This window comes from Perognathus longimembris, chromosome 13 (genome assembly GCF_023159225.1).
Source record: "Perognathus longimembris pacificus isolate PPM17 chromosome 13, ASM2315922v1, whole genome shotgun sequence".
Lineage (NCBI taxonomy): Eukaryota > Metazoa > Chordata > Mammalia > Rodentia > Heteromyidae > Perognathus > Perognathus longimembris.
Window position 1 is genome coordinate 16,987,849 of NC_063173.1, and position 25,411 is coordinate 17,013,259.

The 25,411-nt window shown below is 42.0% G+C and overlaps 1 protein-coding gene across 2 annotated transcripts; it reads right to left on the reverse strand.

Annotated features, from left to right (window-relative positions):
• Nucleotides 1–2,902: 2,902 nt before the first annotated feature.
• Tmem9b (TMEM9 domain family member B) lies at nt 2,903–20,839 on the reverse strand. 2 transcript variants are annotated; one of them, XM_048359881.1, is made up of 5 exons: nt 20,709–20,839; nt 18,125–18,216; nt 13,334–13,442; nt 8,584–8,718; nt 2,903–4,078 (listed from the first exon to the last, which is right to left on the reverse strand). In XM_048359881.1, exons 1-5 carry the CDS (start codon nt 20,730–20,732, stop codon nt 3,923–3,925), a joined length of 516 nt encoding a protein of 171 aa, XP_048215838.1. In that variant the 5' UTR covers nt 20,733–20,839; the 3' UTR covers nt 2,903–3,922. The 2 variants fall into 2 exon arrangements, with proteins under 2 accessions (XP_048215838.1, XP_048215836.1); XM_048359879.1 differs by lacking the exon at nt 20,709–20,839 and adding an exon at nt 20,043–20,310.
• Between the last annotated feature and the right edge of the window lie 4,572 nt (nt 20,840–25,411).

Sequence of the window (25,411 nt, forward strand, 5' to 3'; positions counted from 1 at the left end):
AGAACTGAGGAATGTCACCAAAGTCAGTTATGGGAAATGATTATTTTACGAAATAGTTCTACCCTGGAAACTACTTTAACTAGTATCTTACATCTTCATCTAGATGAAACTTCAACAATTTTTCTATACCACAGTGATTTCGTTTCTAAGTTTTAACAAGATAGTCACACAATTCAGTATCTTGTCCCTGGAGACACATTAATAAGAAGCTTTTTCTACTGGACATTTCCAATAAGCCCATCAGTCAGTAGCATTTAAATATGATCACCTTTCGATCAAACAAGAGAATTCAACCACCTGAAAAAAAAAAGATTAAAAGAGTGGAAAAAATTACAGTGATGAAGAAGGAATCGAGATAGGAAGTCTTGTTGAATCTGCAAGTGTTTCTGTGGGAAGTGAGTACACATTTATTTTAGAGGAAAACAACACAGATCACTAGTGCTGCAGTGTGTAGCTCCAGATACAGGGAATGCTAACAAACATACTATCTGGGGGAAAAAATCTCAGGTTTCTGTCTTCAAGCTCTTCTGGGAAATAATGAGGTCTTAATGATAAAAATCCTAAGAAATTCTTGATGCTCTACTGAGCATAAAAAGTTCAACTTTCATAGATTAAAGACCATATCTGGCATGTAAAAAAAAACAAAACAATAAAATGCTACCTCTGCACATGTAATTTAATTATGGAATGTTAGAGCTCGGAAGAAGTTAAAAAAAAAAAACAAACCTCTTCCCCCACCACTACAGGTTATGATAAGTTGCTAAGGTTTAACCAGAACATTTCCCACTCTTCCAGATGATTTAATCACCGGTAAATCTGTACTTTCCATGGCCAATAACTGATATCTAGCTAGTAATCAGGTTGATGATAAATTTAGCTTTTGTCAATTATGCCTATGGATTTTCTTTAAAGACCATGCTCCCCACTCCTCACAGGCCGCTCTGAAGTGTGTCTTACCTGACTTTTGTCGATCAAGGTGCTGTGTTTGGGGCTGAATCAGATTTAACCTGATTTATAAGTGGTCATTTAATAACAATATGCAAAGTAGCTTATAGTTAAACAGAACTGCTTGGTTCTGGCTGAGCTTTTTTTTTCTTCTTCTAATACATAGATATGACAACCCATAACAATACTAAAGAGAAAGGTTTGATTACAAAACTGGGAACTTGTAACACATTCTTTTGTTTAAAGAAAGCCCAATTCATTTGGGTTATACAGTTTTATATAAAAATGCTTATGAAAGTATTTTTAATAATATCAATATGTAAATACTGTCAATAGTCTTTTAGATAGATAAGAGATTAAGGCCAGAACTAAAAAAGTCATCATGAACTTACATCTTAGTGTGTGTGTGCGCGCGCGCGCGCGCGCGTGCTAATACTGGGGCTTAAACTCAGGCACTGGGTTCTGTCCCTTAGCTTTTATACTGAAGGCCATCACTCTGCCACTTGAGCTCCACAGCTCCACTTCAGCTTTTTGCTGGTTAACTCAGTCTTTCCTGCTTGAGCTGGCTTCAAATCCTGATCCTCAGATCTCAGCCTTGTGAGTAGTTAGGATTACACTAGTGCTTGACGTACATCTTATTTAAAAGTCCCACCGGTAGTATTTTTAAATGTTTAACTAGTTTTGCATGTCTGAGATATATTCTCTTGATCATGGTTGACTTCTTCCTTTGAGAGAGTGCCACTATGCCGGCTGACCTTGAGCTTGTTACGTAGCCCAGACAGGCCTTGAGTTTGTGATCCCTCTTAGCCTCCCAAGTGATATGATTATATGTGTGCACAACTATGTCCAGCCTAAAATTAACAATGAAAACAATTTTAGTATGTTTGTGGATGTTGGAAAACTCCATTTTTTGGGTCTTAAACCAAGCAACAAAACCATTAGCAGTTCCCAAACCTTATCCCTATGAACTTAATTGCAGTGTGTGTGTGTGTGTGTATTGGTTCTGGGACTTAACTCAGGGCTGGGGTACTGTCACTGAGCTTTTTTTGCTCAAGGCTAGCACTCTACCATTTGAGCCACACCTCTACTTCTGGCTTCTTGGTGGTTAACTGGAGATAAGAGTCTCATGGACTTTGCTGTCTGCACTAGCTTTGAGCTACAATCTTCAAATCTCAGCCTCCTAAATAGCTAGGATTACAAGCATGAGCCATAAGTGCCAGGCTGCAAGACAATTTTTGCTAAGAATGTCTTAGGACAAGTACTCCTTTAGGAATTTTAAATCTCAGTTTATCAGAACATTTGTAAACTTTATTTTTTTAAATGTTATTTTCTTTCTTTTTTGGCCACTCCTGGGGCTTGAACTCAGGGCCTGAGCACTGTCCCTGAGCTTCTTTTGCTCTAGGCTAGCACTCTACCACTTGAACCACAGTGCCACTTCTGGCCTTTGCAGTTTATGTGGTACTGAGGAACTGAATCTAGGGCTGCATGCATGCTAGGCAAGTACTCTACCACCAAGCCACATTCCCAGCCCTTAATTTTTTTTTTGTGCTGGTCCTGGAGCCGAACTCTGGGCCTGAGCTTCTTTTCCTCAAAGCTAGCACATGAGACACAGCTCCACTCCTAGTGTTTTTGCTACTTTACTAGAGATAAGAGTCACACGGATTTTCCTGCCTGGGACAGCTTCGAACTGTAATCCTCAGCTCTCAGCCTCCTGAACAGCTAGGATTACAGGCATCTGGCATTGGCACCTGGATTGTATACTTTTTAGAGACCCACCTATGAATCTATACATTCTTTTTTCTCTCTCTGTATATGCCCACACAGGGAATTTAGTGACAATACTTTATGATTAAACAGGTGTATACCAGGTTCACAACAGAGTACAAAATGTCTTTGTATTTTCAAGCTCACTGTACTGCAGAAGGAAAAGAAAGAGCCAGAGACATGGACACATTAATAACTGTTTCAAAAATTATTTTTATTATTACATTCCCAAGAGGACATAGGAAGAAAAAAAAACCCAGTTATTCAGTAATTGTTATGCTTTTCAGAGAGGCAACCAGAACCCCAGTCCTAGTTCAAAGCTGCACTCATGAGAGCTCCAACAGCTGCCTTTCAACATGACTGGAAATGCTGACCAATATGAGTATATCATCAACCCAGGGAGGCTTGGGTTTAAAAGGAAATTTCTTTATTGCAAGTGTCCAAGTCCTTAAGATACTACAAGATGAGGAAGACCACACACACCAAGACTATGTTTAGTCATTAAAGTAAACTAGCAAATGGCTAGTTTGTCCTGGGATGCATTGTATCAGACGTCACAGTACATGAAGAAAATCTGCATTTTGTGCAGTGCCGCCAGGCATTTCAGATCCAGTTTACCACGAAATGAAGCCACAGGCCAACCAGATACCTAGATAATATAGTCAGTGCAAAAGTCAAACGGGTAAGTCAGAGCTTCCGTGAGGTTGGCAACATCGGAACGTTACCAATGAATTTGAAAATAGAAGGTACGAACTATTTACAAAAGTTTAGTAAAGTGACTTAAGAAACATTTCATCAAGCATGTCCACACATCCCTCCTTTTGCCACAAAAAAAAAGAAAAAAGAACACCACCAAAAAAACAAAAAAAAAGCACCCTGAAAATTATCTTGAATATCAAGTTAAAACTATGTGGTGAAAAAGAGAGTACTTGTTTCAGATACTGGACTTCAAGATAATTTACAGGCAGATTTAATTTTATTAGTAAAAGTCACAAGTAGGAAAAGATTTATAGACTTTGAAATGTGTGCTTTTAAAAATGTCTTCATTAATACATTAATGAGAAAGAAATACTAAGCATAGTTTTGCTTTCAGTTTTGGGTCTTCCAGTACTTGGTGAACTCAACAGGTCACTATAACAAAACCCAGGAAGCTCAATTCTTTCTAATTGTCTGCCCCTTTTTTTTTTCTGGTCACTTTAACTTTCATTCCGAATTAGCTGAGGACAACATGGCGGTCAAAGACAGATTTTCGCTGTTCTTGAACTTGAAGCTTCCAACGCTGCTGGGCATACTCTACCTTGTTCAGAACATTGGCTCGACTGCGGGAACGGGCTAGCACATCGTGGGCGTTTGCAAAAGGCTGGTGATCCTGAAAACCCGGATGGAAAGCATCAGAGCCAGTGATATACAAACAGATACACAAAACAGCTGCTAGCGAAGCGCAGGAACAGGCACCCGTGTGACTAAGCACTCCTAGCCACTCCGCTATAGAAATAGGCTGATTCAAGAAACAAGCAACAAGGGAGGTTTTGGGAAAGAAATGTTTCCATGGGTCATCCTTAAGCAGAGACCAAGGCAAGAGCGGTGGTCAGTGGTCACTTGTGCTAAAGAGATATCTTCCTTTTTTTGAGACAGGGCCTTACTACATACATGCCTTACACATCATCCTGCCTTATAGGTACCCACCACCACACAAGTCGCGTGTGGTGGTGAATACCTGTGGTCCTAGCACTGGGAGGGCTAAAAAAGGCTATTTTCATAATTAATGTCTTCACATTATAGGAAGTAGGGTTTTTCCTTCTATTAATCAGCACTATAATCTGTGGCAGAGCAAAGATCTGTCTTTTGATTTTTTGACTCATATTAGAATTGTCTTGGGGCCACATTTAACATAGCAGATGAACTGAGATGGTTTATCTTGGTTTTAATCTCTCATCCACACATATATTAAATGAACTAGTTTCCAAGGGTTGTCTTATTTTCCCCCTTCTCCAATCATCTCAAGTGCTACAGTTACCCTGTTACTAAGAGGAGGGAGGAATGATTTACTTCAGCATCCCTGTTCCACAAAGACTTGAATCTTTATTACTGCATAACTGGAGGCTTCACTGTAAAGTATGCTCTCAGGAAAGAGGTTACTGAAAGGTTATTCTGAGATCCTGGTCAACTAATCTCTCCTAGTCAAAGTAAACTAGCACAACTCCATGTTTGTAGTCATTACACAGGAAACCACCAGGCTAATCCATCTATGAATGAGATATAAACACAGCTGCCTAAATGACAAAAAAGCATTCAGTAGTAATTGATTGTTTTTGTTTTGTCTTTTCCTTGATCTCTTTTTCCTGCACTCCATGTTAGCAAAGTTTCCACATGTTCTAATACTTAAACTTTTACCTCTAGGAAAGAAACACGGTTCTGCCATTCATGTTCAAAAAAGCTTTATCATACATACACCCATGACAGGAGTCAGCAAGTATGTTTACTGCTTTGCATAACCATATAACTCTGTATACAAGTCCAACTTGTTTGTGTAGTAAAGCATCTATATTTTCAAAGGGCTTTCTATAAAGAATCTTTTCTTGCCTTCTTAATAAAATGTTCTCGACTTTTCACTTGACTTAGGTAATGGCTTGTGAAAATTCCATTTATTTTTATTTTCAACTTTACAAATAAAAACAATACATAATATACCATTAGGTCCAAAACGTTCAAAGTTGTAAGAAGGAAGGTAAAAAAGGCAGAAGGCTAAAGTTGTAGGAGGACTTGATTTCCCATAAGCTAATAAACTAATGGAAGGTCATTTAACAAATGAGCACAAATACTAACACTTAGTTTGCCTAACCTTGACTTGTGCATCTTCTGAACACATTTTATTTAGGTAGATTAAAACAACACTACAGGGGGCTGGGGATATAGCCTAGTGGCAAGAGTGCCTGCCTCGGATACACGAGGCCCTAGGTTCGATTCCCCAGCACCACATATACAGAAAACGGCCAGAAGTGGCGCTGTGGCTCAAGTGGCAGAGTGCTAGCCTTGAGCGGGAAGAAGCCAGGGACAGTGCTCAGGCCCTGAGTTCAAGGCCCAGGACTGGCCAAAAACAAAACAAAACAAAAAAAAAAACAACACTACAGGAAAGTAGTGCTCGGATAAACGTGCGTATAAAATATTACCATTGTTTTTTTTGTTTTGTTTTTTTGCCAGTTCTGGAACTTAGACTCAGGGCCTGAGCACTGTCCCTGGCTTCTTTTTGCTCAAGGCTAGCACTAGCACTCTGCCACTTGAGCCACAGTGCCTCTTCTGGCCTTTTCTATATATGCGGTGCTGAGGAATCCAACCCAGGGCTTCATGTATATAAGAGGCAAGAGCTCTTGCCCCTAGGCCATATTTCCAGCCCCCTATTGATTTATTTTTATATAAACAGTACCGAAGACAAAGGATGTATTTTATCAGCACAGTACAGTTTTGTAGTCCTGTCATCTACTCTTAAAGATAAGAGGAGAAAAATATCTTAAGGAACAAGTTCCAAAGACTAAACAAACCAGTTAATCCTCTTGGTCTGTTCTCCACCTACTGGAACAAGATTGAACTAGCTGCTCATGGTCATGGATGCTGGGAGAATGCAAATAGAGCTTTACCCTTTTTATATGTTTGTTCTTTTTACACCTGATAACATTTCAATGAATACAAAACATGTTTTAATGTAATGCTTTGATAATAGTGATGATGTGTCATGGTTATATGATATGGTAAATATTATGACTATTTGCAATGAGCTTTTTAACTATTTGTACTTTTATTTGCCTTAAGATGCTCTATACTAAAAAATAGTACAAATGAAATATTAAAAAATGGTTTAAAAAGCATTATAAAAAGTATATAATGACGAACTCACATCTTAAATAAGCATCAAATGTAGGAATTTAAATTTAGCTTCTTTTTGTATAGTACCACAAATTTATAAAACCTTTCTCTGCCAAGAATCAGTTTCACAAATATCCAGGAGTCAGCAAGGCCTCAGTATTCTCAAATGGTCAATGTGCACGAAGAATTAACCACTAGCGGGCAAAACAACTACTGAGCACATGACCCTCTCAATCAAATGCCTATCCTATGTGTGTTTCATCTATACAGCTGTGCATCTTTTATGTTAACACGGCCTGTTTCCGAAATCAGCAATAGATATGTAATGTTGGAAAGGATATAGGTGAAGTCAGACTCCCAATCTATATGACAATAATGAAAATGGTTTATGAAGCTTTTGATACACAATGTTTCATGTCAGTAGTTCTCAAATGATTTCGTCCCCCACCCAGTAACATTTGACAGTGATTGTGACATGATTAGGGCAGCAACCTAGTGGTATAAACCATCTGATATCACTGGATACAGGCAAGGGATGCGACCGAATATTTAACAACTAAAAATTATTCCTAAATTACTTGTAGTGTTAAGGTTGAGAACCCTCATTTATAAGTGAAAATTAACACATAAGCAGTATTTGAGGCTCTAATACTTCTGATACATAATCTCTTTTTTTAAGGGGCTGGGAATATGGCCTAGTGGTAGAGTGCTTGCCTCGCATACATGAAGCCCTGGGTTCGCTTCCTCAGCACCACATATATAGAAAAAGCCAGAAGTGGCGCTGTGGCTCAAGTGGTAGAGTGCTAGCCTTGAGCAAAAGGAAGCCAGGAACAATGCTCAGGCCCGGAATTCAAGCCCCAGGACTGGCAAAAAAAAAATTAAAAATTAAATCTTGCTCAAATAAGTTGAATATGCATAATTGATATTCAGGAGACAATGTAGCATTGATCACTGGTTTGTAGTTATAACTAAAGCTATCTTTGGAAATAATCTCTCTCCTTTCCCATTTTTCCTAGTAGTTTACAAAGGCATTTTAGAATAAAAGAACTTTTGATTAGTTGGCAAGCTTGCTCTGAGTTTGGCTTTCACAATGTATTTTTTTAAGTTATAGTAAATTTTATCTACTTTCTGGAATAAAGCCCAAGAAAAAAATTCAAAAGAAAAAATATAAACAGTAACTATATATATTAATAAAATGAAAAATTCAGAAATAATCCCCAAAAGAATAATGATAAAACTAACAATATAAATCTTCAGCTATATTAAATAACAAGCTTGTGGACTATGTCAATTTCCAGACATTTTAAAATAATGTTAAAATAAAACAACAAAAAAAGACCACAGCAATTTACACAACTATACGTATAAATATGTGTTTTAAATATGATAAGAGGACCTGGAGGAAAACAGGAACACACGAATAAGGAGAGAAAGCTGTGTCTTCCCATACTCCTTCAGTAAGCCTTCTTTACCCTCTATAGTATTAGGTGATATTTTGGGAAAGGTTTTCAGGAGATTCAAGAAACTGAGGGGAAAACTACCTCAGATGCTTTTCTCAATGTAAACAGGGGGGCTGGGGATATGGCCTAGTGGCAAGAGTGCCTGCCTCATATACATGAAGCCCTGGGTTTGATTCCCCAGCACCACATATACAGAAAATGGCCAGAAGTGGTGCTGTGGCTCAAGTGGCAGAGTGCTAGCCTTGAGCAAAAAGAAGCCAGGGACAGTGCTCAGACCCTGAGTCCAAGGCCCAGGACTGGCAAAAAAAAAAAAAAAAAAAATGTAAACAGGGTAAAGTCTTACACAGCTCCATCACCAAGGAACATCATTTCCAAGTGCCACATTAATGACTTTTCAGAACAGTTCCCTCATATAGAGATATAATTGAACATTAAAATTCTCTTTAGCTTCTCTGCTCCAGCATGTGAATACATATATGCAACCATTTTTCATTTGCACTTTACATGACAAGACAGACTGGCTTTAAGCAGCTAGAGCAGGCTGGGAACTTACCCCAACATCATCATCACTCTGTATCAATTGTGAGTGTCCAAAGAGGCGTCTCTTCAGTATGGGCTCAATCAGTGTAAGATACACCATATACAGAAGTAGCAACCCCAAAATGGAGAGGTAAATTATAATGGTAACCTAAAAGAAATTAAAAGTAAATTACATTACATCTCTGTTCAAGCCAAGAAATCAGAATTTTGTATAATAGTAAAGCCACAATGGAGACTGATTCATCTGTTAAACTATTAAACAAATCCTATATATTTAATATAGGATATTTCTGTATCAACCAGCTTCCAATATAAGAGAGTCAACTTTTCACCAGAGTATTAGTGAAAGACTAAGGATCTCTGGGATCTTCTTATGAGTCTTCAGGACTCCATCTTCACTCATTGCTAATTGTCTGTCACCACCGCCAGTACAGCACTTCCTATTTCTGTTGAACAAGTGTTCTAGACTCAGTAGCAGTCTGGACCCTAATAAAAATGCAATTCAAGTGAATGGTAACAGACTACTCCTTTAGATCAACTTAGGGCTGCAAAAACAGATTTGGGCTAGCTCTTGTGATATTTTAATTCATATGTTAACTAAAAGTATTGCATTACACATTCCTTAGGATAATACACAATAATAAAACACATTAAATTGCTGGCATGGACATGGAGAAACAGAGCTTTCACATACTGCTGGTAAAATGGTACAACTACTTTAGAAGGGGAAACCTATCTACACAAAGACATGCATGCAGATATTCAGGCCAGCATTAATCAGAATAAGTCTGGAAACAATCCAAGTAGTCATCAACAGATGGTCATATAACGGGATACTATTTATCAATAAAATGAAGTAGTGATACATGCTACAACATAGAAAAAAATAAAACATTATGTTAAGTGTTTTCACTGGCTTCTTTAAGCCAGTCACTGACCACATAAATTCTTCCATTTATATGAAATGTTCAGATGTACAGAGACAAGCTGAAATAGGGATTGTCTGAAACTAGGGACTGTTTGGACAAGTTAAAACTCAATTTTAGGGGCTGGGAATATGGCTTAGTGGCAAGAATGCTTGTCTCGCAAACATGAACGCCCTGGGTTCGATTCCTCAGCACCACATATATAGAAAAGGCCAGAAGAGGTGGTGTGGCTCAAGTGGTAGAGTGCTAGCCTTGAGCAAAAAGAAGCCAGGGACAGTGCTCAGGCCCTGAGTCCAAGGCCCAGGACTGGCAAAAATAAATAAATAAAAATTCAATTTTAACCCAATTTCTTTTAAAATTTGATTTTAACCTGTAATCCTAGCTACTCAGGAGGTAGAGACTGGGAATACTGTAACTCAAGGCCAGCCAGACAAAAAGCAAGACTTCATCTTAACAAACTCTGCATGGTGATTCAAGCCTCTAATCCCAGTTATGCAGGGATGTAGAGGTAGGAGATCGTGTACAAACACAGCCTAGCGCAAAAAGCGCTAGACCCTATCTAAAAACAAAACTTAAGGAAAAGCCATGCGCTAGTGGCTCACACTTGTAATTCTAGCTACTTAGGAAGCTCAAAATGTGAAGAGAGCCAGTTCAAGGCCAGCCCAGGCAGTAAGTTGGAGAGCTCCCCTTCCTATGCCATACTTGGCTGTGATGGCATATACTTGGTATCCACCCTATGGCAAAAAGCCTAATAACAGAGACATGCCTGGGCAGGAATTAAGATCTTAACTCAAGGGCTGGGAATATGGCCTAGTGGCAAGAGTGCTCGCCTTGTACACATGAAGCCCTGGGTTTGATTCCTCAGCACCACATATATAGAAAATGGCCAGAAGTGGTAGCCTTGAGCAAAAAGAAGCCAAGGACAGTGCTCAGGCCCTGAGTCCAAGGCCCAGGACTGGCAAAAAAAAAAAAAAAAAAAAGATCTGAACTCAATAAAAGGACTGGAGGCATACCCAGCAGTCTAGTGCCTGCCTAGCAAGCACAAGGCTCTGAATTCAAGGACCACCACTACCACCACCACCACCACCAAAAAAAAAAAAAATCAGATTTAGAAAAATTGCTTCGTTGTTGCTTTTTTTTTTTTTGCCAGTCCTGAGGCTTGGACTCAGGGCCTGAGCATTATCCCTGGCTTCTTTTTTGCTCAAGGCTAGCACTCTGCCACTTGAGCCACAGCGCCACTTCTGGCCGTTTTCTGTATATGTGGTGCTGGAGAATTGAACCCAGAGCCTCATGTACACGAGGCAAGCACTCTTGCCACTAGGCCATATCCCTAGCCCCCGTTGTTGCTTATTTTTTGAGACAGGGTCTCACTATGTAGCCCAGGCTAGTCTCAAACTCACAATCTTCTTGCTTCAGCCTCCCAAGGGCTAGAATGACAAGTGTGTTTCATTATGCCTGGCTAAAAATCTTTTAAATTTACTTGTAGAACTCTAGACCTAAACAGAGTGAATTTTGATGTATATAAATTTTAGGACATGTTTATTATACATCCAAAGATCTGTTAACCCAGATGCTTATGGATCACACTTGTAATCTTAGCTATTCAGGAGGCTGAGATCCGAGGATCATGTTTTGAAGCCACCCAGTGAAGAAAAATCTGAGAAAATTACTTCCAACTATCAAAAAAGTTGGTCTGGAGGTGTGGCTCAACTAGTAGAATGGCTGTCTGAGCAAAGAAGCTGAGAGCAAGTCCTAGTACCAGCACAGGCACGTGCACGCATGCACACACATACACACACACACATACACTCACCCTCCCTCCCTCAAAATTTGTTAAAAACCTGTAGTGGTAGAACACTGTCTAGTACACATAGTCTCTGGATTCTATCCCCTACACTAAAAATAACTACAAAAACAAAATAACTCAAAATACAATTACGATTGTACTTCAGAACCACACTCTATTCAAACAGGAGCTTTCCTGCAAGGTCAATCAGAAAAGAAATCTTTTGCGACTCTTTAGACCACAAAGCCATTTTTTCTGCTCACGGGAGGCACCTAGCGTAGTCATGTCTCCCACCATTTTTTTTGGCCAGTCCTGGGGCTTGGACTCAGGGCCTGAGCATTGTCCCAGGCTTCTTTTTGTTCAAGGCTAGCACTCTGCCACTTGAGCCACAGCGCCACTTCTGGCCATTTTCTGTATATGTGGTGCTGGGGAATTGAACCTAGGGCCTCATGTATATGAGGCAAGCACTCTTGCCACTAGGCCAAATCCCCAGCCCCCACAAAGCCATTTTTTTTGAGAAAAGGAATGGGAATCAGCATATAAAATATTTATGGGAAAAAGCTAGGTGCCAGTGGCTCATGTCTGTAACTCTAGCTACTCAGGCTGGGATCTTAGACTAGCAGTTCAAAGACATCCTGGGCAGAAAAGTATGAGAGACTCTTATCTGCAGTTTACCAGCATATAACCATACTAACTGAGATATGGCAGATTCAAGGGAGAATTCAAGTAGAATAATTCCTTAGAAAAGGAAAATCAAGGGGAAAGGAGTATGTAAATGAAGAGGAGATGAGGAGAATACAGTGAAGAATTAAATTTATATCCTACAAAATTAAGAAAAGTGAGGGAAGGGGTGGGGTGGGAGAGCCGTGTGAGAATGTCGAAAGGGGTGACATTGATCAAGATGTATTCATGAAAAAAGAATGTGAAATAGTGTGGCAGACATGTCTGCCATGTAGTTAATTGTTTCTTGTCAATAGTTCATTTTGTTTCAAACAAAATTATTTGCAGTATTTTTTTTTTTTTTTTTGGCCAGTCCTGGGCCTTGGACTCAGGGCCTGAGCACTGTCCCTGGCTTCTTCCCGCTCAAGGCTAGCACTCTGCCACTTGAGCCACAGCGCCGCTTCTGGCCGTTTTCTGTATATGTGGTGCTGGGGAATCGATCCTAGGGCCTCGTGTATCCGAGGCAGGCACTCTTGCCACTAGGCTATATCCCCAGCCCCTGCAGTATTTTTAATAAGCTGAACTACGAGCTGGGCACTAGTGGTTCACACCTATAATCAGGAAGTGGACATCTGGGGATCATGGTTCAAAGCCAGCCTGGGCAGAAAAGTCTGTGAAACTCTTATCTCCAATTACTCATCAGAAAACCATAAATGGTGCTGTGGTTCAAGTGGTAGAGGACTAGCCTTGATCTGAAGAGCTCAGGGACAGTGCCTAGGCCCAGAGTTCAAGTCCCATGACTGACAAAAAAAAGCTGAACTAGAGGCATGGTTCAAGTGGTAGAGAGCCAGTGTTGGGTGAAAAATCCCAACCAAAGCATGAAGCATTGTTTATACAATTTTGTTCTTCAGTACTGGCACAAAAAATAATTAACCAAAATAAGATGTGTGTGGAGAAAATAACCATTGGACACCATAACAAAGTAAACAAACTCATTAGAGATCCAAAGTTGATGAGATATCTACATTCTATTTCCTACACTATTACAGAAGGGAAATCTTAAAATCCACAAGTAATACTTCTAGAATAGTTACTGTAAATATAAATTTATTCAAGCTGTTGGTGGGTAGGAAGAAGAATGCTTAATCATACTTCTGTCTCACTATTAGCTTATAAAGAGAGAAACTAGGATCTCTTTCTGGAATGTTCTAGTTAAATATAGCACATTTTTATGCAAATTCATAGTTCTATCTAACATATCCTAAATAATTTGGAAAGCATCTCAACTAGGCAGAAAGAAGGCCCGTTATTCCTTTTGGGAGAGAAGTCCATAATATTTTCTTACTTGAAGAGTGTGTGTGTGTGTGTGTGTGTGTGTGTGTGTGTTTTACCTTGATCGTAACAGAGCTTCTTTCCTCATATTTGCATTCACAGCGCAGACAATATGCTTCTACGTCAGGCCCCCGCACAGGCATGGGCTCCACAACATGGAGACAGTCACTGGAGAAACAGGAAAAAGAACTGCTTTAGCCTTGCTTGATGTTCGACTTTCACTGATCAGAAGTTTCCTGAAGTCCAGAATAATCCCTGGTTGTACCCAATAAAAAGAAAATTGTTTCCTATCTCAACAGTAGCAGTTTGCTAAAATCAACAGTCTAAGAATCCATAAAGACAAATATGCAATAGCTATTTATTTTCTATTCGTGTGTGTGTGTGTGTGTGTGTGTGTGTGTGTGTGTATGTGTGTGCTAGTCACGAGGCTCAACTCAGGACCTGAGCGCTATCCCTGAGCTTTTGTGCTCAAGGCTAGCAGTCTATTACTTGAGCCCAGCTCCACTTTTGGCTTTTTTTTGGTTGTTAATAGAGGTAAGAATTTCATGGACTTTCCTGCTTATGCTGGCTTTGAACTGCAACCTTCAGAGAACTCAACCTCCTGAGTAGGTAGGATTATAGGCATAAATCATCAATGCCCAGTAATTCTCAAATTGCTATTGTTAACAATTGTTGTTGTTAACACTTGCAAATAACTGGAAAATGCCAAGTGGCATAAAAAAACTAAGAAATCAACTCATATTTAGACTGTCTCAACTACCAAGTAAAAGTACTTTAAAGGATTTACAATGACAATGGAACATTGTTTAAATATGAGATTATCTCCTTTGTGAATTAACAACATTCTTAAGTGTCACAATACACTTAACAGAAGGCAAATTATGAAACTCTGGAAGTTGAATCCTTGAAGCCAGAGAAGGAATAATTGCTTTCTCAATGAACAAAAGACTAGAGAAAGAACAGGAAGTAAAAACAGGACAATAAACGCATTTTGACTTTCCACCCTGAAGGATATACAAAACAAGGATGGTATGTATGATGTATGTACATACATACGTACATGCCCAGATCCCGAGTTCAAGCCCTAAGACTGGCAATAAATAAATAAATAAATAAATAAATAAATAAATAAATAAATAAAAAGAAAAAAAGAAAAAAAACAATCTCCACAGGTAGAATTTTAGATAAAGTCTCACAATTCATGCCATAGGAGTGTGGTATCTGTCTCAGTAATACATGACCAAGCATGTATCTACCTCATTCAAGCATAAAATGTACAGAGGAAGGAAAAGTCTCTAAAAGACTCTCCATTTCAAAATCAGAGGGGTCATTTAGATCAACACCTGTACACAGGTACAAAGTAAATCAGTAGCTCAAAAAGGACAAAGATCCAGGTCTCCTGTATATAGGTAAACCCTTCTTATCTCTCTGAACCTCAGGAAAATGACACTTTTTTCCTATTTGTTCCTTATCCCAGATTCGTAAGTCTCAACAGCAATACTTATGGATTACTTACTAAGTGTTGAGTAAGTAGTATTTCCCTTGAACAAATACATTTTAACATAAAAGTTGTACAGGAGACTGGGGAAGGAAGATTGAGCTAGTTTTGACTTATAGAATAAGACTGTCTCAGGACAAAACAAAACACACACATACACACACACGCACACGAAAAGGAAAAAAAATTGTGTAGGGTTGAAGAGGCAACAGAAGGCTTGCTAAGACTGACTAGTCACATATACATCGCAACTACGTTTAGGAACTAGGCAACACCTCCCCCTAGTGCCAAATGGAAGACATTTTCAGCTTTGCATCCCAACAAACCAGAAAACTAACTTTTCCTGTCTTAAATTATCCAAAATAGGGCAGTAAAGAATTAAAGCTAACAATCGGAAAAATAGAGGGTCTTAGGAAACAGAAGGTAAGATGTGCTAGATTGATGCATCTGATAGATGAGGCGCAGCCCCTCCCCGCCCCCAAGCCATAACATGCTGATTGATCATAAATGCTCTGCCTTTTTTTTTTTTTTTTTTTTTTGCCAGTCCTGGGCCTTGGACTCAGGGCCTGAGCACTGTTCCTGGCTTCTTCTTGCTCAAGGCACTCTTGCCACTAGGCCATATTCCCAGCCCTAATGCTATGCCTTTCTAAAGCCAGTTAAAAATCTCCAGTATCAATTGGGAACCTACTCTGGTAAAAGGCTAAGTTGGAGGAAAGCAAGGGAAAGTGCGAAGGAGGGCAGAAAGATCCCTAACAATGCTGCTTAAGTGTTTCTTTTCAAAGCTCCCTATTCTGACTAATAACTTGACATAAACAACATATGGAAAATATTAGCATTAACCACTTGAAAAGTGAGTTCATTTGCCACTTGAATAATAGCCATCATATTTTATTTAGTGATAATAAAATAAACTGATGGGCAGTATTCAATATCTTTGAAAACTTTATAGAGGTAATTTGTTTTTTGGTGGTGTGTTTTTGTTTTTGTTTTGCCAGTCCTGGGGCTTGAACTCGGGGCCTGAGCACTGTCCCTGGCTTCTTCTTGCTCAAGGCTAGCACTCTATCACTTGAGCCACAGCACCACTCCGGCTATTCTATATATGTGGTGCTGAGGAATCGAACCCAGGGCTTCATGTATACGAGGTGAGCACTTTACCACTGGGCCACATTCCCAGGCCTATGGAGGTAATTTAAAGATTTGAGATCTAGGGATGTAATTTAATGGCAGAGTGCTTAACTAGAATTTGCAAGGCCCTACACTCTATCCACAGCAACACCAAAAAGGAAAAAAAGGAAGAGCATTTGAGCTTTATTTTTCATTATATACAGTAATTTGTTGATATAAAACCTATATAGCCAAATCACTTTGAAATATAAAACCTTTTAAGCTGGAACACAGAAGTCCACAAGAAGTTCTTAAGAACTAATAGATTGAACCTAAAATGCTTATCGTGGGGAGAATAAACAATGGCATCAGAGAAATCAAATACACTCATAGAATTCAGCGTTTTTAAAGTTAGTTTGGAATACTGTAACTGAAATCTTGTTTTGAGACTCTGCTGACTACTGAGTTGTAAAATCAGGTATATGTAAAAAAAAAAAAAAAAACAACCTAGCAGCATTTGGGGCTATTTTCCTTGGATTTCTACTAATCTTCCATTGTGATTACAAATCACTTATCACCCTAGTTCCACAGGAAGGAGCACATCCATCCGGCCATAACACAACTGGTTCCCAATTGTTTAAGGATACATATAGGAAAAGCTACCCTTTGTAAGGTCCACTAGAATGAACAAAGAAGGCTATTGTGGCTGGATAGCCAGTCAGGATTCCAGTCATTACTTGTCTGTCTGATTGCTTATGGACTCAAGAGATCACTATCTTTTTTTTTTTTTTTTTGCCAGTCCTGGGCCTTGGACTCAGGGCCTGAGCACTGTCCCTGGCTTCTTCCCGCTCAAGGCTAGCACTCTGCCACTTGAGCCACAGCACCGCTTCTGGCCGTTTTCTGTATATGTGGTGCTGGGGAATCGAACCTAGGGCCTCGTGTATCCGAGGCAGGCACTCTTGCCACTAGGCCATATCCCCAGCCCAAGAGATCACTATCTTGGCATACCTATAGCCTGTTTATACACATCAAATGAGAAACTCTGACAAATATAGTTAATTTCTTGACCCTCCCTTGTTTGGTAATATGGTGGCCTATGCCTATAATCCTAGTACCCTGGAGGTAGATGCAGGAGGACTGAGAATTTCAGGCCAATTTGTACTATATAGTGAATAACAAGCCAATCTGAGCTATATATCAAGACCCTATCTCAAAAAACCAAAGTAACAGCTGGGTACTTACTGGTGGCATGTGCATGCCTGTAATCCTAGCTACTCAGGAGGCTGAGATTTGAGAATGATAGTGTGAAGCCAGACTGGGCAGAAAGTCCATGAGACTTTTTTTTTTTTTTTTTTTGCCAGTCCTGGGGCTTGGACTCAGGGCCTTAGCACTGTCCCTGGCTTTCTTTTTGCTCAAGGCTAGCACTCTGCCACTTGAGCCACAGTGCCACTTCTGGCCTTTTCTATATATATGGTGCTGAGGAATCGAACCCAGGGCTTCATGTACACGAGGCAAGCACTTTTTGCCACTAGGCCATATTCCCAGCCCCTCCATGAGAGTCTTATCTCCAATAAACCACACAAAAAATAAAAGCCAGAAGTGGAGTTGTGGCTCAGGTGGTAGAATGCTAATCATTAGCAAAAACCACTCCATTTGTAGGCCCTAAATTCAAGCCCTAGAAATCAGCAAAAAAAAAAAAAAAAAAAAAAGAATCACACACACACACACAAAGAAAGAAAATAACAACAAAAAGCTGAACAAATAATACCAAAACAAACAACTCTAGAAAAGTTACAAACTGTAAAAACAAATTATAATAGAGCTGGGAATATGGCTTAGCGGTACAATGCTTGCCTTGCATGCATGAAGCCCTGGGTTCAATTCCTCAGCACCACATAAACAGAAATAGATGGAAGTGGCATTGGGGCTCAAGTAGTAGAGTGCTAGCCTTGAGCAAAAGAAGCCAAGGACAGTGCTCAGGCCCTGAGTCCAAGGCCCAGGACTAGCAAAAAAAAAAGAAAAAGAAAGAAATCTTCCATACCTAGGATTTATGGTTTGAGCTAACATATTCCTTTAGGTCTATATCATGTATTCCAGGCTTTACGCTCACCTTTCCAAATAGAAATTGAACTTAACACTTTTGATTAGAAATATTTTACAAGAATTATAAATTGGATGAATATTCTGGATTAAAAGGACAACCACAGAAAGAAATTTGGCAGGTAATTTAATGATCCAGAATACTTACCAATCTTTTTGTGATATGTTCTTATTATAAATTTGCCCAGAATTCTCTTTATAGGGAGGGCAGATACATTTACACCGGACATCCTCAAAATTCTGTAACCAAAACAGAAACAGTATAACTTGTTTATGGTTTATCACCATAATTTATCAGGTATTCTAAAACTTTATGTTTCTAATGATTACAAGTCTTGACCAGTGACTTATTAATCATATTTATGGATCACATGGCAATCAAATTGTGTTATCATTACCATCCACCTGCCAGTAGAAAGACAGATAGTTGACAAATAATTGTGCCTATAAATAAAGTTGATTAGTAAAGGATGAGGAAGAATCAAACTACAAATGACTCACAAGTCACAATTCCTGGGCTAGGAATGAACATGTGCTTAGCACACACACACACACACACACACACACACACTCCTCTACCACTGTTTCATAAGGTACTGATAAGAATTTTTTTTTAAAGGCTGGAGTTAGAACACCATGGAATGAGTAAAATTTTAGAGCCGCTTAACTATCAATTTCTAGTTTTTGTAGTAAATAGGATAAGTTGCTTGATTTTTAGCAGAGATCAGTCTGGTCTATTCCCAGGAAACTCTGCTTCTATTCCCTGGTTCATAGCTAAGATAACTACCAGCAAAACCAGTTTCAGGAGGCTGGGGAGGAGGTGATTATTTATTTGGATTGAGCGAGTAAGAGAAGCTTCCTTGGCAATGGGAATTCAAGAAGGCACTGGCTCAGTCCATACAGAGCCATGCGCACTGCTCCTATACGCAGAGCTGTTGACAGTTCATAAGCTTATTCATCAACCCCTTGCTCTGGGCCAGATCTTGCGTTCAGTGAGGCCGACTTAAGATAAGCATAAGGCATAGTTCCTGCCCTAATTTGGGGTACGCCCTACCGAGAGGAGACTTGACAAATACATGATGATGATATACTATATAAAATGATGGACAATAAGCAGAAGGTGCTGCAATGATTTTTGAAAGTCATGAGAGGCAGGCGTCATTACTGTCCCTATTTATGGTAGGCGGTCAGGAAAATCTCTAAAGAACCCGTCAAACACATCTGCCTGCCGGTAACCTGTCTTTCTCGGCCCTTGTATTTCAAGGCATTACGGATAAACGCTCCCCACTTTAAAAACTGCAATAGCATGTTTTCCGGTGATAAGTGAATTCCTCTATGTTGCCCAATCATGAGTTAACTCATCAAAGGAGAAGCACATTTGTACCTAAGAGTCAGGCACCAGAGAGCAGCATGATAGGACCAGCAAGTTAAAGAAATAGACAGGGGCAAAGACGACAGCCTCACTTCTGCAGTTTGGGTCTTCCTTTACTCCTTCAGTTACCAGCAAGAGGAAGGCGAGACCAAGCTGGTGAGACTCTGTGGGTCCTCTAGGGAAGGAGGGCTGGCCGGGGGAGGAGGCCCCGACCGGGAACGCGTTGAGGGGCGGGAGGTGGGGTTCGTTTTCATGGGGAAAGACGCCAGTGAGGTGGGCGCTTCCTGGGAAACGGGGGCGGGCGCGGGCTGGGAGGATGATGGAAGGGGTGCTGGGCTGCGGGGACGAACGGCCGCAAGCTCACGGCCCCCAGAGGCGGAACGCGGTGGGGTGGGTCTGTGGGGGCCGGGGGACCGGGCGGTCCGGAGGGCACAGGCAGGACCCGGGGAGGCCGTGGGGGGCTGCCGGCCAGGCGGTCCCGGCCGTGGGGAGAGCGCGAGGCGGCACTGGGAGGGAATGGGCCGGGGGCTGAGGGGAGCTGCCGGGCCTGAAAAGCCAAGGGGGGGTCGGGGGGATCTGGCTGCCGGGACTGAGGCGAGAGCTGGACGGCGGAGCAGGTGGGCTGCCGCAGCTTCCGCCAAACCGAAGGCGAGGGAGGAGCTCCTGTCAGCAGCCACGGCTGGGCGGGACTCACCTTGGCCGCGTCTGTCAGCTGCACCAGCAGCAGCAAGGAGAGCGCCAGGCGGGGCAGGCTGGACACCGAGCCGAGCCGGAGGAGGTCTCCCCACCACAGGGTCGCCATGGCGGCAAGCCGACCAGCCCCAGCCCGGAGCCCAGAGACCCGCTCCCGGCCCCGGGATCCGACTCCCGATTCCCCCGCCCGCACTTCCGCCTGGGCCTCCGCGTCACCCGCCCCCGCCGGGTCAGCTGCAACAAGTCTCCGCCCCGGAAACGGTTCCCGAGACGCCAGGCCCGGAGGCCGCGCGGTCCCGGCGCCCAGCCCGACCACAGCTCGCAGCTCGGCCCGGAGGAGTCCGCCCTAGGGTGACAGCCGGGGGGCGCTGGGGTGTCCTCCCCCCACCCCGCGCCGAGGCGGCAATTCGCTGGAAAGTTCTGGAACGGAGGGCGCCCTCAGTAAGCTTGGGGACGGCCAACCCGAGCTCTAGCAGGCCGTGCGGGGCCGGAGCCACTCGTGCCCCGCCCCTGGATGCGGGGTGAGACGTCGCTCCCCGGGCATGGCTGCGGGGACCGCGGAGGCCGGACGGAGCCCGCCTGGGGGACGCGGCTGGGACTGGCCGGGCGTCCCTTCCCGGGGAGCCCACCCCGGTGTTGGGTGGTCTCCGGCGCCTTGGGTACTCACCTGCCTTCCCCCCCCCCCCCCCATGCAGCTCCCCGCGAGTTCCCGGCCGAGTCCGTGAGCCGCGCGCGTGGGTGTGGCCTCCGCTCGGGCTGAGCGCCGCAGTCCGGCCCGCAGCCGGGAAGGGGCCCGCCGCGGCTGAGGCCCGAGCTGGGCTGGCCCGACCCAGGTCTGCTCCCCACGGTGCGGAGTTGGCCAAAGAACCGCCCGTCAGTATCCTCCGCCCAGGACTGCAGCTGGGGGCCGCTGCGCCCCAGAAAGGCAATGCTTGCTTAGGGCGCCTGACCCCTAGGCCAGCTAGGAGAGCGCCGACCTGACCTCCTCAGGGTGCGATGTCCCCTCAGGTACCCCAGCACCCTGGAGAGGACACGATGCCTCCTCCGGTTAAGATGTTTTTCCATGAGTGGAGGCGGTGGGAGGGATGGATGCGTGGCTCCTCACAACCTCTAGGGATTTTCCAAATGATCTTGGTCAAAGCACTACCCTTCAATGGGCCTCTGGTTTCTGGCTCAAAGGGAGGGGATTGAATTCTATGAATTTCAAAGTGCCCCATAACACCCATGTTTCTTTATTTCTCTTTTTACAAACAGGTGTTAAAAGTGATTTTCCCTCCCCTGGTCTGGCATGGTGGCTCAAACTTGTAATCCTAGCTACTTGGGAGGTGGAGATTGGGGAACCCATGGTGCCATTATCTCTGCGACTGAGGAAACCCAATGGCTGGGTGCTGTGGCATGTGCCTGTCATCTCCTAGGAAGCACAAACAGAGAACTTGCCTAACAATGTAAGGCTGGCAGTTCTATCTCCTGTATTTGTCCCTCCCTTCAAAAAATGTGTTCCTTTTCTAGCTTGTGACAGTGTTTTAATTAACACGTAGAACTTTCTCAGTAATTTTTTTGCCTCCCATGTGATTCTTTTTGATGCTTAGGCCAGAATCTAACACAAGGTGCTATTGCACTAAATATATTTGGCCGGTTTCATTCCCAAAGGACAATGGCAAGCCCCAACCAGAGCTAGATCAGCAGTGTTCAGTGCTTTCTTACCTTTTCTTGTGAATATGTGTGACATCTTGTGGTATTCTGCTGGTTCAAGGACTACCTAGAGAGACTCTGGGTCAAATGTTTTGGTGAAGCCCCCCACCCACACCATTGTGAATCTGATTGCCAAAATCTGATTTGGTAACAAATCTGTTTGGGATTGTCTAGAATCTCCTAGGCTTTCTCTTCCTCCAAAACTGTTTCCAGAGCTAGGTTCTAGCCTAGGTTCGTGAGTGTCATTCTAGCTACTCAGGAGGCTGAGATCTGATGATTGCAGTTTGAAGCCAGCCCAGGCAGAAAAGTTCAAGAGAATCTTATCTCCAGTTAACCAGTGAAAAGCCAGAAGTGGAAGTGTAGCTCAAGTTGTTCTAGGAACACCAGCCTTTATCAAAAAAGGCTAAGGGGGGCTGGGAATATGGCCTAGTGGCAAGAGTGCTTGCCTCCTACACATGAAGCCCCAGCACCACATATATGGAAAACGGCCAAAAGGGGCGCTGCGGCTCAGGTGGCAGAGTGCTAGCTTTGAGCGGGAAGAAGCCAGGGATGGTGCTGAGTCCAAGGCCCAGGACTGGCAAAAAAAAAAAGGCTAAGGGAGAGTGCCCTGGTTATTAGTTCATGCCCCAGTATTAGCACACAAGTTTTTTCAAAGTATTATTGGAGGTACAGAGGTTCACAGGGAGTAATGCCTCTGTTAAATGGGCCCATTCATTCATTCATTCATTCAGAGAGGAGGTCTGTGTTGCCCAGGCTAGTCTCAAGTTTGTGGGCTCAAGAGATCCTCCCGTTTCACTCTCTTTAATAGCAGGGACTACAGGCATGAACCACTATGAAAGGGTTGACCTCATCTGTTTAGTGGAGAAGCACCAAATAAGAGCTGCACTGTTTATTTCTTTAGGAAAAAAAAAAAAAAGAGCTGCACTGTCCAATTTCCATGCAGTAAAAGTGAATAGTCTAAGTAGGACTATGCTGTAAATGTAAAGTTATGTATGGCTTTCAAAGTCTTAAAGCTTAGACTTTAAGCTTTTAAAGACTGTGTAAAACTTTAAAATGCTGATTAAAGCATAAATATTTTGGAGATGTTGGGTTAAATTATTAAATTTTAGTGTTCTGACTTTTCAAATGTGGTTCTTAGACAACTTTATATTAGGTAGTGCTGTTCTAGAATAGATAGTGTGGCTTCCATTAATGAAGTGTGTCTATAAGATGACTGCCTCACTTCAGACTAAGTGAAGATTCTAGACAAGGTGGAAAAAAAGTTACAGGGAGGAACTGACACAGGTAGAACAACAGGTTTGAGGGATCTACATCTGCCCAAAATATGAGTGTAATTCCAGGTGACTGGATAGAAGTGGAAGGGTTGGGTCCTGTTTATACTTTCTGCTTTAGGCCAGTCATCTCTGAAACCAGAAAACCTTCCTAACAAGCATACTCTTCTGTACTAGTACAAATCTCTTGCCTAACTTAACTCTATTATACTAAAATTAGGTTTTCATTTATACCTTTGTATTCTCAATTTGCACCAAATATTGCTAGCTCTTTGAACATTGAGATCAAAACAATAGATGTGGAGAACAGGGAAAAGGAAAAGGAGTGGGAGACTCCTCTAATCAGTTTCAAAAAAAGTATCAAGCACTTACATGATTCATTTCTTTCTCACTTGATTCTTTCTAACCATGGGAGGTGAGACTAAGGTGTCCAAAGTACAAATGGTGGAATCTGGAACATGGCAGACAGTAGGTAGGTGGTAAAGATTACTGACCTAGGCTCAATCTGGAGTTTTATTTGTATGCTTGACTGGCTTTGGTATCTATTCTCCCTGTTTTTCTTGCTAACTTGTAACTAAGTTTCCCTACTCTATTTTTTTCTCTCCCATAGTGCTAAAGATCAACTCCAAGGTCTTGTGTGGTTTGACTTTAGCAGTAAAGTTGCCTCTCCAGCCTACTCCACTTCTCTTAAGTGACAGTGGTCCAGGTGTACCCTCTCACCTGGCCTGGATTCTCTCACTTTATGAGGTCAGAGAAACTCCTTTGTGGAGATTAAAAAAAAATGCTTTCTCTAAATTTAAATGAAGTGAGAAGGTTAAGCCAAAGTTACTGTAACACATACACACAGACAAAATTCTGAGACAAATGTCTCTGGGACCAAGGCTGTCTGCAGCTACCTTCCTCTCTAGTGATTACTTAGCTCCCTGCATGTTCCTTTCTTTCTTAATTCTCTGCCCCATCCTTTCTGATCTACCCCATACACACCAGTCCAGGAGAAAAAAATGGAGTCACGTATAGCATCAGTGATGATAATTTCTTTGAATTGTGTCTCCAGTAATGACAAAACACACTCCCTAAATACATATTATGGGTCAATCCCATAAAATAATTTCTTGTGGGTGTTTTTCAAAAAAAATAAATTTGAAAAAAGTACCACTTAGCATGATCAAGAAATTTTCAAGTGGGGCTGGGAATATGGCCTAGTGGTAGAGAGTTCACCTCGTATACATGAAGCCCTGGGTTCAATTCCCCAGTATATGGAAAACGGCCAGAAGTGGCACTGTGGCTCAAGTGGCAGAGTGCTAGACTTGAGCAAAAAGAAGCCAGGGGCAGTGCTTAGGCCCTGAGTCCAAGGCCCAGGACTGGCAAAAAAAAAAAAAAAAAAAAGAAAGAAAGAAAGAAAGATAGAAATTTTCAATTGTCAGGAGAAGGTAGGTCTTTTCTCTTGGAAAAGGAGATACATTTCTTTGGAGAAAAACTGTCAGAATTTCTAGCTGCTGGTCAGTAGCTAGTGTTCATTCAAATATTTGTTGATACCTCTGAGTACTGGGTATGGATCAATGACCAAACTGTGTTGGGAATAAACAATAAGTATTCTGTATTAACAGTAACAAAAGGAAAACAATATATGTATACAGATGCTAGTAAGAGGGCAGATTTTTATGAAGTGGTAAGTATTCTATTTCATGAATGAAGCTGAAAGCAAGGTTATCACAGTGAGAATTGGGAGGGAGGTATTAAAATCTAAGGAGAAAAGAGAAACTGAATTTAGAACATAGCATGGAAAACCATATAGCCTATAGCCAAATCCTGTTTCTGTACAACTCACAACCTAAAGATAATTTTAATACTTTTAAATGGTTGAGGCAAATAACATAATATAACATGTAAAAGATAGATATGGGAATGTAAATTTACATATTGCCTGTGGCTATTTATTTATTTTTTCTTTTGGCCAGTCCTGGGGCTTGGACTCAGGGTCTGAGCACTGTCCCTGGCTTCTTTTTGCTCAAGGCTAGCACTCTGCCGCTTGAGCCACAGCGCCACTTCTGGCCATTTTCTGTTTTTTTTTTTTTGTTTTTTTTTTGGCCAGTCCTGGGCCTTGGACTCAGGGCCTGAGCACTGTCCCTGGCTTCTTCCCGCTCAAGGCTAGCACTCTGCCACTTGAGCCACAGCGCCGCTTCTGGCCATTTTCTGTATATGTGGTGCTGGGGAATTGAACCTAGGGCCTCGTGTATCCAAGGCAGGCACTCTTGCCATTAGGCTATATCCCCAGCCCCCTGGCCATTTTCTGTATATGTGGTGCTGGGGAATTGAACCCAGGGCCTCATGTATACGAGGCAAGTGCTCTTGCCACTAGGCCATATCCCCAGCCCTGCCTGTGGCTATTTATGCTACTGTGGCAGAA